General features: G+C 45.9%; 1 protein-coding gene across 6 annotated transcripts in view; it reads right to left on the minus strand.

Moving 5' to 3' along the window:
* Window positions 1–12473, minus strand: part of IL1RAP (interleukin 1 receptor accessory protein) — a 49231-nt gene that overhangs the window by 14815 nt on the left and 21943 nt on the right. For all 6 annotated transcript variants that reach the window (XR_008734465.1, XM_055723675.1, XM_055723673.1 and 3 more), the window contains exons 3-7: window positions 5798–6083; window positions 4848–5037; window positions 2950–3106; window positions 1921–1992; window positions 643–772 (exon numbers count right to left, since the gene is read on the minus strand). Coding sequence is in view for 5 of the 6 variants with exons in the window: in XM_055723675.1 (XP_055579650.1) it covers window positions 643–772; window positions 1921–1992; window positions 2950–3106; window positions 4848–5037; window positions 5798–6083 (835 nt within the window). In the remaining variant the exon portion in view is untranslated. The remainder of the gene's footprint in view (window positions 1–642; window positions 773–1920; window positions 1993–2949; window positions 3107–4847; window positions 5038–5797; window positions 6084–12473) is intronic.

A 12473-nucleotide genomic window follows, 5' to 3' on the forward strand; every position in this document is an offset into this window, starting at 1 on the left:
TTTATGTGGATACATCACTTTCATCTCTTTCTGCCTGAACAGATCATCTGCAAAATGGGGATAGCAGTATTTGCTTTTGCCCTTTCTTTTTCTTATGTAGGTTTGCAAACAAATGGGGCAGTGACCACCTTCCAGATGTAATTCAGCACCCAGCAAACGGAACTCTGAACCTCATTTGGGTTCTTCATGTAACTGAATCTCTATTCTGCCTAATCAATATTACATATAATACCACATTTTTGCTTTCAGCCTCTTTTTTAAAAGATTTTTTTCACTTACGCTATTTGGGAATATTCCTTTAAATAAAATTGTGTCTGATCCTGTTTTACAAGTCCCACAACAGCACCAGCTGTTGGCACTACTACCAGGAGCTGAACAAGTGATGATGTGAACTGGTAAACAAAACTCCCTCAAATTCTTCTGTAAGATAAGACACCATTCAGGTCTGGAGGCCTTCTCCCTGGAGCTGCTGGTGCTCAGCACAGCACGGTGCAGACACATCGGTTTCTGATTAACAGGGAAGCCGGGGACTCCACACTCCCTTGCAAGGGAAAATGGGACTGTTGCATGCCTGTACTCACACCCCTCTGCAGGACCCAAGAGAGGGTTAGATACAAATGAAGGTTCACATTACTGCATCACCTTTGTGTGACTTTTATCTTGGGATCCGTGATGTCATCTGTGTTTTTTCCATCTATGGTCCACCACACCTCAGTCCGGGAGTCCTTCAGGAAGGTGAAGAAGACCTCACAGGACAAAACAAGGTCGTCTCCTGGGAAGAAAGGACCATGGTGAGGTACTGCAAAGCAGGAACAGCATCACCCTGACTTTTGTGTTTGCCAGTGATCCTACCAGCCTGACCTCTGCCTCCCTTCAGGAGGGAATGAGGCTAGTGTCCACCTTCAGATGTCTGACTACAGTTTACCACCCCAGATATGCTGATTTATGACAGACAAATAAACAGGAAAAAATACCCCGTCTTCTCAAATGTGTTACAAATTCCTTGACTGCACCAAGTGACCCACCCAAAGGGAGATGCTCCATGCCAACCACTTCCTTGGAAATCTGGGCAATGTTAACCATCCCCACTGCACAGGGGACAGACACCATAAAGCAAAGGATCCAGCTCCACAAAAGCATTTTGGCATAGGAACACTTGTCCAGGCATTTAGCTTCCCTCAAGATCAGGCTTGGGAGTGTGAATATGTTTGTGATCAGCCTGTTAAGGGATTTTATCTTATAGAGTGACTATGGAAGAAGTCTGACCTTCTGAGCCAGAAAAAACCTGCACTTTCAAAGTGAAGACTCTGCTGCTAATCATTGGCACCACATTTATTACAGCAATGTGATGTGGCACGATCTATTCAAGATAGAGAACTGTCCCAAAGAGCTATCAGTCTAAAGAGATGGGGTAGGAGAAGGGGTGTGGGTACCCCATTACACAATGCTGCGAGGAAAGCTGTCATTAATTAGGAAGTAATCAGCCATAAAGGGAGAGGAAATGAGCAACAAGTGGCCAGAAGGCTGAAGTCACCGAGAGGCTGCATCAGGGAGTGCTGGAGCAAACCACAGCCAGGGACAGGGCTGAGACAAGGTCCTACAGGAATTTCCCTAAGCAACTGAGTGTCCCCATTTCACCTGCTTCCGCAGCTACAGTCTTGCATCTCCATGCCTGAATACCTGTCTTTATTTGTGCTTGCAAAAATAATCTTTTAAAGCTGTGCTCTCCTATTCTGGCATCAACAACCGGCACCCCACACTGTCTGCCAGGCAACCTGTGGCAGCTTGTGTGCTTTGCAAGGGAAAGCACCGGGGATGCAGTGGAAAGGGAGAGCTTCTGAGCCCAGCCAGGTCTCTCCATCCCGGCAGGCATCTCATCCATGCCAGGGCAGTGAGAGCAGGCAGAGTGTTGCAATTTACCTGCTTCCAGTTCGTAGACAACTTTCTCATTTGGAGAGATGAACTGTGGTGGCAAGGCCTTGTTTGGAGATCCTGCGGGAGAGAACAGAGAGGCCCCCGTGGGGACCCAGACTTCATGAGAATCTGGGGTGCTTGCAGCCTCGCTCGCAATACCCTTGCAGCCTGCTGCACATGCCCCCATTTAACTTGCAATACAATCCTGCTGCAGAGCTCTATGCAAACAGAAATCTAATCCTCTTCACCAAGTTCAAGGCCAGATCCAGATTTTGAGGCTCCTCCAAAGTTTAGGTAAGTCTAGATATAAGATTTTGGGCCTCTCACATCAGAAGAGTTCCGTCCCCCTCTCAACATCTCCCACAAGACACAACCTGTACCACTTTCTTTTTATTGCTGCTTCTAAAAAACAAAATACAAACATAATCTCCTGTCACAAGTACTTAACACAGCTCTTAAAGCAGCAGTTGCCACGGGACTCGGCATGTGCTCTACATGTAGTTAAAAACTACAGGTTTTTAAGCTCTGCCTACAATTCCCTGGCAGGTAGGCTGAGCCCTTGTGCCTGGGACAGAGCTGTCCAAGCGCTGGGCTGGGTAACTGCCCAGCCAGTTAACAGTCTCAGCACACAAGGCTTTGAAGATTCCAAGAAGACTGAGGCAAGCTGGCTACAATGGGACGATCCCACAAGTAACAAGGAGCAAAGCACACTGGAGACAAAAATTAGCTACAGTGCCAGGGTTATGCGTTCACATGCCAGCAGAGGGTACCCCTGGCCATCTCATGGGCTGCACCTCACCAGCCCAAGCCTGGTCACTCTTGTTCGGGGCATTTGACATGGAGGTAGGACCTCCAGCGCAACATGTTCTGGGCAGTCACACGAGGCTGACCCCAGCAAGCAAAATTATACATGCTCAGCTGGGTAATGCAGATTGAGCACAACCACAAACGGATCCTATGACAGACCCTTCCAGCTGTTTTTACCACTTTTGCAGTTGTCCACCTGCATTTTACACATTTTAAAGTCATTCTTACCCACCACCTTCATCTTTATGGTTCTGGTGAGATTATAGGTTCTTCCATGGTCCTTGAATGTCACGATACAGGTGTAATTCCCTCTATATGCACTGCGGACAATGCCAATGACAAGCCTGGGCCCTTGGATGTAGAAGCCCTTGACCAAGTTGCAGTTCTGGAGTCAGGCAGAAAAACACTTGAGTTTTGGGATTCAGAATTAAAATATTGATTTAAATGCTACTACAAAGATCTGTTCTTAAACTACGAATATGACACTTGGGATTGTGATGTAGGTCAGACCTAAACACCATTAACTTCGAGCATGTTGGAATACAAACTGGTATGTTCACCTTGAAAATGAGGTGATGAAGCAGATGACCCTAATACTTGTACCCCACCTTAAATACAGACCATTTTATAAAAAGAGAGATCTCTGATCCAGAAGTACATTTGCAATCAAGGTGAGTACCTCAGCAGACTGAAGAGTGAAAGCAAAGAGAGACAGGAAGAAAATGATGATGTATTCAGAAATGAATACTAAGACTAAAGGACACGTCCCCCATTGATGTCAGCCTGTCTCTTTTGGGACTAATCAAGCTACCCTGACTGACTTCAGCTGAGGATGAGACCCCAAAATTGGCAACTGGCAAATGAGAATCGGTAGCACAGAAACCTTAATAACTCTTCCCTTTCTGTCAAGCAAGGCAGGAAACCTCTGCCAAATACCAAGCTAGAGATCCCTTTTCAGAAAGGGGTTATGCAGATGACATCTTGATTGTCATAAAACCCAAAGATGTGCACATTTTCTAAGAGATTATTTCTGAATGGTACATTTCCAAAGCAGATACATCCTAATGGAGCAGTTTAAGACAGGGGTCATATACCATTTTTAATGATTTTTATTAGGCATGGGATGACTTGCTGCCTGAAAAATTACTTCCATGGGGCTTTTTGTTTCATTCTGCTAATTGATTGCTGAGATGTGAATTTCAATGAATAGTACAAGTAAAGCATTTCAACTACTGGTGTGAAATTGCTCCTCTCGGATACAAACCCAAGTTTTTCCTGAAGGGTTTCAGAATTGTTTGTTGGGTTGTTTTTTTTTTTCTTTTGGTGTGTTTTGTTGTTGTTTTTTTAAATCAGCAGATACATTTGTTGCCAACTTTATTATTAAATTCACTCGTACAGAAGCTTCTACCTAGAAATCCAAAAGCACTTCATAAGGGGTTAGAGAATTCAGTCCCATAACCCCCTGGCTGCACATCCCCTGAGATTTCTTATTCTCTCTTGACTAAAGGCATCCGCCTAGAGAGAAACACTGCGGTCAAAATTTAATAAAATTGAACAGTAATTCTGTAGGCAAGAGCCCAAGAATGGCTGGAAACAGCCTAATTATCAGAGCAGTATGGAGGGTGGGCTAGGGACGTCCCCATCTTCAGAACAGAGGTTTCCTGAATTGTGTCAAACAAGGCAACCATGATCCTTGCAAAGAGGCCTGATGTACTTCATTTCCTGACCTCGAAGGATTTTGGAAAAGACACTACTTTCATTAGCAGGTGGGTTTTTTTTACAGAAAAGGGAATATGAATCACAGCTTCCTTTACAGGGATGGTGACTGGCTCACACAGCAGGTCAGGCATACCGCCTGAAGCCTAAACTGAGGTTCCTAAATCCCTGCTAGAATATTCTCCACTTGCGTATGCTGGTCAAAAAGGTTTCAGCGTTAGGTCTCAGTTCCCTTCCAAGAGCATTTTTACCCTTGAAGTAGGAAACAAAGCTCTTAAAATTAGAAAAGCTTTATTAACAGCTTCACCACTAGGGAGACTCTGAAACACAGCTCCACGATCCTCCCGCCAACCATTGCTTTTTCAGATACAACACTGTATTCCCCCACTGCCCAAATAAGTCCTTCTTACCAAGTACCACTTGATGGTTGGTGTTACACTAGCAGGGTAAAACCCATCAATATCCGGACATACGATCTCACTGGCATGCTCCAAGTAGAACATCTCCTCAGTGGGTTTTATTGAATGGCTCACACAAGAGTGTTGGTCTTTCGGAACAACCTCCAAAGGAAATGCAACTTTGCTACAGTAGGTTGTATTTCTAAGGACAAAGGAGGATAGGGCTGATTAGTTGAGAAGTATTTACTCCTATACCAGTGGTATGAAATAAAAAACACATCTGCAGTAATGAGCATCATAGCACTAATGAGGTATATACAGCTTTAGTTGACTCATTTATAAATGGGAGAAAAAACACTGTCAGAGATGGCCACACTAGCTCAGAAAAGCCCGTAAAGATGACTAACAAGCAACATCCACTCCCCTGCTGGTAAAGCAGATAATAGGGTCAAAGACACGATGAGCAAGAAATAACACGAGGAAGATCAAAAACGGCTCTTGTGCTCAATGCATAGCAGATGCTATGTTCATTTTGCAGCACACTTACAGACACTTCTAATTTCCTAGAAGTCTGAATCTCATGAATCTTTGCCAAATTAGCACGCAGTCAAAACATTACCCCTGCATTTGAAGCTATCTTTACTCTAGACACACAGATCACTTCTTAATGGTGAGTGACTGTGGATTTTGCCATGGGCTCTGCAATAATATTTTCACAGACACTTGCAGCTAGCAAGGAGAGGCATGCTCATTAATGTTTGCAAGGCTCCAAGCATTATTACAACGTAAATTGGCTCAGCACTGAGTGGTCTTATAATTGTAACATTCTTTTCCCATTAATGCTTATGTAAATGGTCTTCTCCCTACAGAAAGGACTGGTGCTAACAGCACAATTTTCCCCGCTTCCACGGAAGTCCTTCAGTTATGCTGAAGACATATAGAAGCTGCACCGCACAACCTACCTGAGCATGCATGTATAATTCCCAGTGTCATTCAGAAGAGCAGGCCAGAACCAAAGGGTATCTTTCTCCTTACTGATGTGATTGTCCGGGAGACGAAAATTAATGGGCTCCTCCAGATCTTGGTCCTGCGCAATCCTGTACCAGATCAGGGTTAAGCCAGCAGAATGGGCTGTGCTGTAGTTGTACTTCAAGAAGGTCTCAAAAAGCGGGCATTTGATCTTGGCAGGTTCCCCTTCATAAATCTGGATCTGCTTCATGGTGTCCACACCCCAGTCATCGCAGCGTTCTGCAGCCAGGAAAGACAAGGTACCTTAGCTTGCAAGTCTGCAGAAGACAAACAGTTCTGCCCATGTTCCCCACAGCTCTTAGTCCTGCCCCTGTTAAAATCAGAGGCAGAAATGGAGTGTTTTCAGTGGAAGAAAACTGGGCTTTTATAAAGCTGAGCAAGAATACTGCATTCATTTCTAGAGAACCTGCAAACCTCTACTTTCATTTGTACACCTCCTATTTTCTTCCAAGCTATTAATCCCCCATCAGAACAATAGGATAGGATACTGCTGTATAACACCAGGCTTCTTGGAGAGTTTCAAGAAAATTCAACCCTAAAATCTTGTGTGGGAGGATAAAATTTGGATGAAAACGCTAGAGGTGTGTGCGCATAAATGCACAGTGACAGGGAAGATGAATATAGAGGTGTTGAAATAAGAGTGGGGAAAAAAACCCCAACAATGCAAACATCAACCCTCCTTTAAGAGCTATGGGCCACTGCCACTGCCAGAGGCTGGACTGTGGGTTCCAGGAGTGCGGACTGCCTTTCCTGGGATGGATTCATGCGATGCCTGCGCACGCTGTGAAAACACAGAGTATGAGCACAAGTATGCGACAAATAGTGACTGTTCATAGTGAAGTTTGGGAAGGGAGGCTGAGGGATAGAAGAGACAGTACGGAGGAGGCGGCAGCAGGTTCCTTTGGGGATCCCCAGACAGCCCCTACATGCAATCCCCAAGCACAGCTCAACAGGTTCAGCATGGCTCACAGCAGACTCCAGCTGACATACAGACTGGGCAGCATGAAAAAAGCCATGCAGTGCCTTTTCTTGTGGGTTTTTTTGTTTGTTTTGTTTTTGTTTGTTTTTTCTGTCATTAACGGATAGTTTCAGGACAAACAGCACAGTCAAAACCCATTTCTCCTCCCAGCGCTTCTTTCCACTCCATTCCTCCTACCCACCACAGTGCCCAGTCACAGAGGGACTTGGTGCAATCACAGCCCGGTACCAGGGTGTCAGCAAACCTGAGAGCAACTGGCACTGCTAATGCCAGCTGAGACACACGGAGAAGCTGCTGTCATTGCATCTCCTGCCTCCCCATGCTGACAAGGCAAAGCATGGCACAGCATGCTTCCCAGCACATCTCTTGTAGCTGCTGGGAGGCATTAGCTAGGGCAACCAGATATCTGAGAGCCCAAAGTGAGTCGAACGGGAGAGGGGTATGCTGCCTGCAGCGGTCCCCAGGAGTGCGTCTCAGCGTATCACAGGCACACCACAAACAACACCGCAAAGCCTCTCCAGTCTGCAGATATTAGAACTCATGCCAAGAGGAAAACCAGAATACAATATACTCTTTGAGTCCATTTCTTCTGAACTGATTTCACAGGTGCAAAACAGGATTTCTGACATTTTATCTTCCTTAAATAGACAGCAGGATGTAGCTTGGCCCCAAATTCATACTTCATTTTAAAAAGTAAAGAGATAAACCTTTAGGAAGATGGGCCCACAGTGCTTAAAGGCAGAAATACTAACTCCTGTGGCTCAGCAATGGTTAGTCACAGTGAGAAGGAATCTGGGCCAGTAAGAATAGAAATGTTTTCTGGCAGGTTTACACATAAATGTAAATACAAACTGCACTGCTCTTCCTGTGGTATGCCAAACACGCGTATGACAGTGTGCTGCTTCAGGAGGAAGAGAGTGAACTGGGCTAGGAAGAGACTGTGAAACTGCCCAGAATACAAATACTTGCTCATAGAAGCCCCAAACCCATGGCTGGAGGGTGCCATTGCTTATCATCCAAAACCCATACAGATACGTCTTTCAAAACTGCACAGCACCATCCAGTATGGCTGCTACCACAACCAGTGCCAAGGCTTATTTTGAAAGACAAAACGACCCACTATTTGAAACCTTATTACCATAGGAAGGTGCATAGTCAGCACCATGGTCAAGGGCAACTGGAACCAGAACACTGCTTTATGCTGGTGGGGTCAAGCAACTGGGATAAGGCATGGTCAAGTTTCCATAGAGTAGCAAATGAGACAAATGACCCTGCCAGAGACTGCCTGCTAATTACATGCTAAAGCATGGACTACTGTTGGTGGGGGATGGCATTTGTTTTTATAAAGAAAGGCTTTCCCTCTGAAAGCAGTACATCCAGGTCTGTAATCTGTAAAAAGAAAAAGAAAAAAAGAACCTGGGTTCTCCTTCCCGCACCTGAAATTTGGCATCTCCTCTTCGCTGTATAAAAGCAAATTGCCCTTATTACTTCAAATAGTAAGACTGGACAGGAAGAAAACTATACAAAACATTACAGTACTGAAATTCTTTGAGTCAGGATCAATGCGATTTGCAATCATGAACAGCTTTTGCATTTTGGAACAGCTTATACATCAGCATTGTAAAACTACTTACCCAATCTACCCGAATGAGTTATTGAAAATAAATCAATTATTTTACTTTTTTTCTCCCTAGATTACTCAAAAGCAACGTATGGGCCTCGTCTTCTTGGCTGGGGAAGAGGCAACTGTTATTGTTCTTTTACTATAAGAGCTGTACCTGGAGATTTTGTCTCAGAGCTGGCTAATTCACCAGACTTCAGGAGCACCGTCACACCAAACAGCTAGTCCTAAGACTCCCCACCTGTGTCCTGCCTTGGGGTGCTGCGTGCTCTGAGCTGAATGCCAAACACAGCACATAACTGTGCTGGAAACACCACAGACCGCAGGAGCAGTTGTGCAGCTTCAGATGGCAGGTTGTGCTTGCCACCCGGGCTCCTCCTGGCTGCCAGGGCAAAGCCAGGCCAGCAGAGCTCCAAGGGCTCAGGGGACAAAGCCCCAACCCGTTGCTCACAGCAGAGATGGCAGAAACACCACAGGCTGGACTGAGACCTCCTTCATGCATAAAACACCAAGGACAGAAGTTGTGGTGCTTCACACAACTTCCCTCCTCTCCACGCCATCCTGACAGTAGTACTGATATTCTGATTTTTTGGGGTGTTTTATGCCTGAGATAGCTGGGATCTGCCTGACATGGCACGTGAGGGGACTGCAGGGCATCCCTCACACACACCTTTGTAAGCTTCTTCCTCCTTGGCTGTGACGTGGCTCTTCTCCCTGTGCCAACAGCTTCCTCTGCCACGGTGGCACTTTTGCAGCAGACCCCAGTGAATGGGCCAAGCCCAGACAGCTATCTGCACTCCTCACACACATGTAAAAGCAGAGGGGATGCTTGCATTATTATTGTTGTAATTTTTTTTGCATCCAACAGCTCCCTGCCGTATTTTGTGCCCCATCCACTATTTTAATCTTTATTGGGATATTCAGAGTCTATTTGCTGTTAACATTTGCATGCAGCTACTTGGATGGATGTCAGTCTAAACTCGAGATAGCCTGAAAAATGGCATGACTTCACACTGAACCTCACTGGCATAAAGCAGCTCCCGCTATGGAAAAAAAAATTACATATATATATGTATACACATGCACACTCTGATATATCCTGACTCCAGCAACAATATTTGAGGGGGCATTGCAGAAAGAAGATGCAAGGATCCAATTTTAATTGTGAGAAACAGAACCAACTTCTATGGTGCTGTGCCCATTTGCAGCAACTCACACTTGTTTTCACTAGCTAAACCTAGAAAGTGAGTTTCTTCTCTCTTGAAATGTTTTCTGCACAAAACAGCTGTTGGAGTTAAGGGCAGCTCTTGATTAAATTGAGTGGGATCAGCATTCATGCTCTGACTTCAGAGGTTCACTAACAAATGGAAACCAGTGAAGAGATGGGGGAGCTATATGCAACTCCATAGTCCCTTCCATACTGTAGCAAAGGGAGCACTACGTACGCGGCTCAGGGATACAAAAAAAATCTCTAAAAATCCACCACCCCACAAAAACAACTCCCTAGAATTGCCTCTGCAAAACACTTTTGAAAAGCCGTCTTTTTCTCATTACCGACGAGGTGTGCTGCAGATGCCTCAACTGACCTCTCTTACCGCTGGGTGCTCTGTAATCACACAGCAAGACAATCCATGACCCACAACACCTACCCGAAACAACATAGGGAAAAGGCAACAAGGGGTCCCGTTTCCACAGCACTGCTTGGCAAAAGGGATGAGGGATTACACAGGCTGGAGGGAGGCTGCATGGTAGAAGGAAACACCCGTCTCCAGCATTGGAAGAGCAAGTGCATACAGAAAGGTTAGAATAAGGATGCCCATCTTGATTTCATGTGCGTTGAGATGAAGATACAAGCGGGCTGCTGCACTACTGCTGACGCACACTGGGAACTAGGTGATCTGGCAGTTAATTCTAAACGTCTTCCTTACTTGGGCTGTACGTTGCAATCTGTGTTTATAAGGGTATCTATTACTGATGCAAGGGACAGAAACCTCTTCTGTTACAGAAATAGTCGGATCTGTCCTGTTTCTGAATCTAGTGCTACAACCCCCTTAAACACCAGGTATCCCAAAACAGGCTCCTTCTCAGAAGCCAAACAAAGCTGAAGAAAGTGGTTTCTCCAGATGGAAAGCAGAAAGTGAGGGGGGGGGGGGGGGCGGAAATTATGTTGCTCAACTTCATAAAGGAAAAACCAGCCATTTCTGGAAACCTTTCCCAACCTTTCACTTACTGCACTGCTTACCCCTTATTGTGACTGATTTAACAGAGCTCTGAATACACACACCTGAAATGTTCCCAAGATGCATCTGCAGCACCCATTACAAGCACCTACACATCAAAAGAGAGATTAAATAGGTGCAATTGTTTGGATTTTTTAAGAAGAGACAAACTGCTTAACCCATAGATCAAAAAAGAAAACCTGAGTAAGGCCACATCAAGAAATGCTGTCCCATTTTGACTCAGTTTGGCATTTCCATGTAGTCTTTTTTTTTTTTTTAAATGGAGGTACTTAAATCTCAACAGCCAAAACTCTGCCAGCTCCACACTGCCTCTAACCGTTGCCTCCCCTGGGGCTACAAACAAGAGCTTCCCCTAGTTAAAATTTCTGTGAAGAAATAAAGAGCCATCCTTATGAGAAGCCATCTATCATGTCGGCACAAATTACCCTGTCATTTGCCAAACTGATGTGCCCTTCTTAATTGCCTCTAATTTTGGAAGGGAGCCTGCCTTGCATGCAGACTAGGACTGTGCAGTGGCAGCAGGACACAAAGCCGTCAATGTTGCCAGCTGAATGACACGGCAGACCCCTCTTCCCCATACCATTTCAGCAGCGGCATCAGATGGGGCTGTACTACCTCAACAGCCTCCTACTTTCTTTGGCTGCCCCTGCTGCATTACTTTAAAGCGAAACTGATAGGAGTCAGCCTCCACCCAGGAAGCGCAGCCAGGCCAGCAGTTAGCTTGATGCAAGAATCAGCACAAAAAAGGCAGGAAAAGCTGGTCACACCAAGCGATTAAGTGAGAATTAATCATTACTACCTAAAAACAAAAATCCCCCCCCCCCCCTCTTTCAAGCTCACAGCAGTCTGTGAGAAGGAAGCAGAGGATACTGGGCTGAACGGAGGAGTTGCGCTGTGAGCACAGGAGGTTCTAGCTGTGGCTGGCCACCATGCATGGGTGTGCTTTCCATGTACACTGGTGCCAGGAGCACCCACTCTTCCGCTGTGTCTGTGCTTTTCCTTTCACACGTGCATCCTGCACAAGACCACCCCGTGCTCCCCGGCTGTGTACTTCGCTCAGCAGCTGAGCAGTCAGGCAGTGTGACAGGCCAGCGGTCTGTACCCAACACAGCGCAGGGAGGGCAGCATGGAACAAACCAAATGAGAACACCTTCCTGAACTGGGAGAAGAGACGCAGATCCAAACACACTGAAATTGGTGGGAACGACAGAGAACGTGGGCTAGCCCTAGCCAAGATCAGCTAGCCCTCACCATTTGCTCCCACTATCTCTGCAGCAACAACAGCGGTCACAGAATGCCTAAAACCTGGTCATAGCTCAATGCAGCCTTGCAGGCAGCCTGGAAGCTGCACAGACTGTAGGAATTTATAATCTGATTTCGAGCGCAAACACATCAAAAAGGGCCTGTCATAACCTCATTGCCTTCCTCCCACAGCCGCTCCAACAGAGCAAGTAAGTGGAAGTGGTACTGGCACAAACCCCCTGTGACCAGCTCCGACACACAGCGCACACAGCCCAGCCCCATCCATGTGGTTCTGCTGCAATGGCACCAGCGACACCGTTTTACGCTTCTCCCGAATCTCACCGCGTCCATCCTGTGCTGCCGCTGAGCTGTGATGCCCCCGTGGAAGCAGCTCCACTGAATGCTGTACACAAGGATGAAGTTTCTCTCTCCTCAACCACTTTTATCATTTAAATAGCTAGGACAGCCGAGAAAGGAAGAAGGAAAAGGACTTTCTGTTGCAGAATGGTTCATAATTTCCAAAACCA

The sequence above is a fragment of the Falco cherrug genome, chromosome 11, assembly GCF_023634085.1.
Source record: "Falco cherrug isolate bFalChe1 chromosome 11, bFalChe1.pri, whole genome shotgun sequence".
Lineage (NCBI taxonomy): Eukaryota > Metazoa > Chordata > Aves > Falconiformes > Falconidae > Falco > Falco cherrug.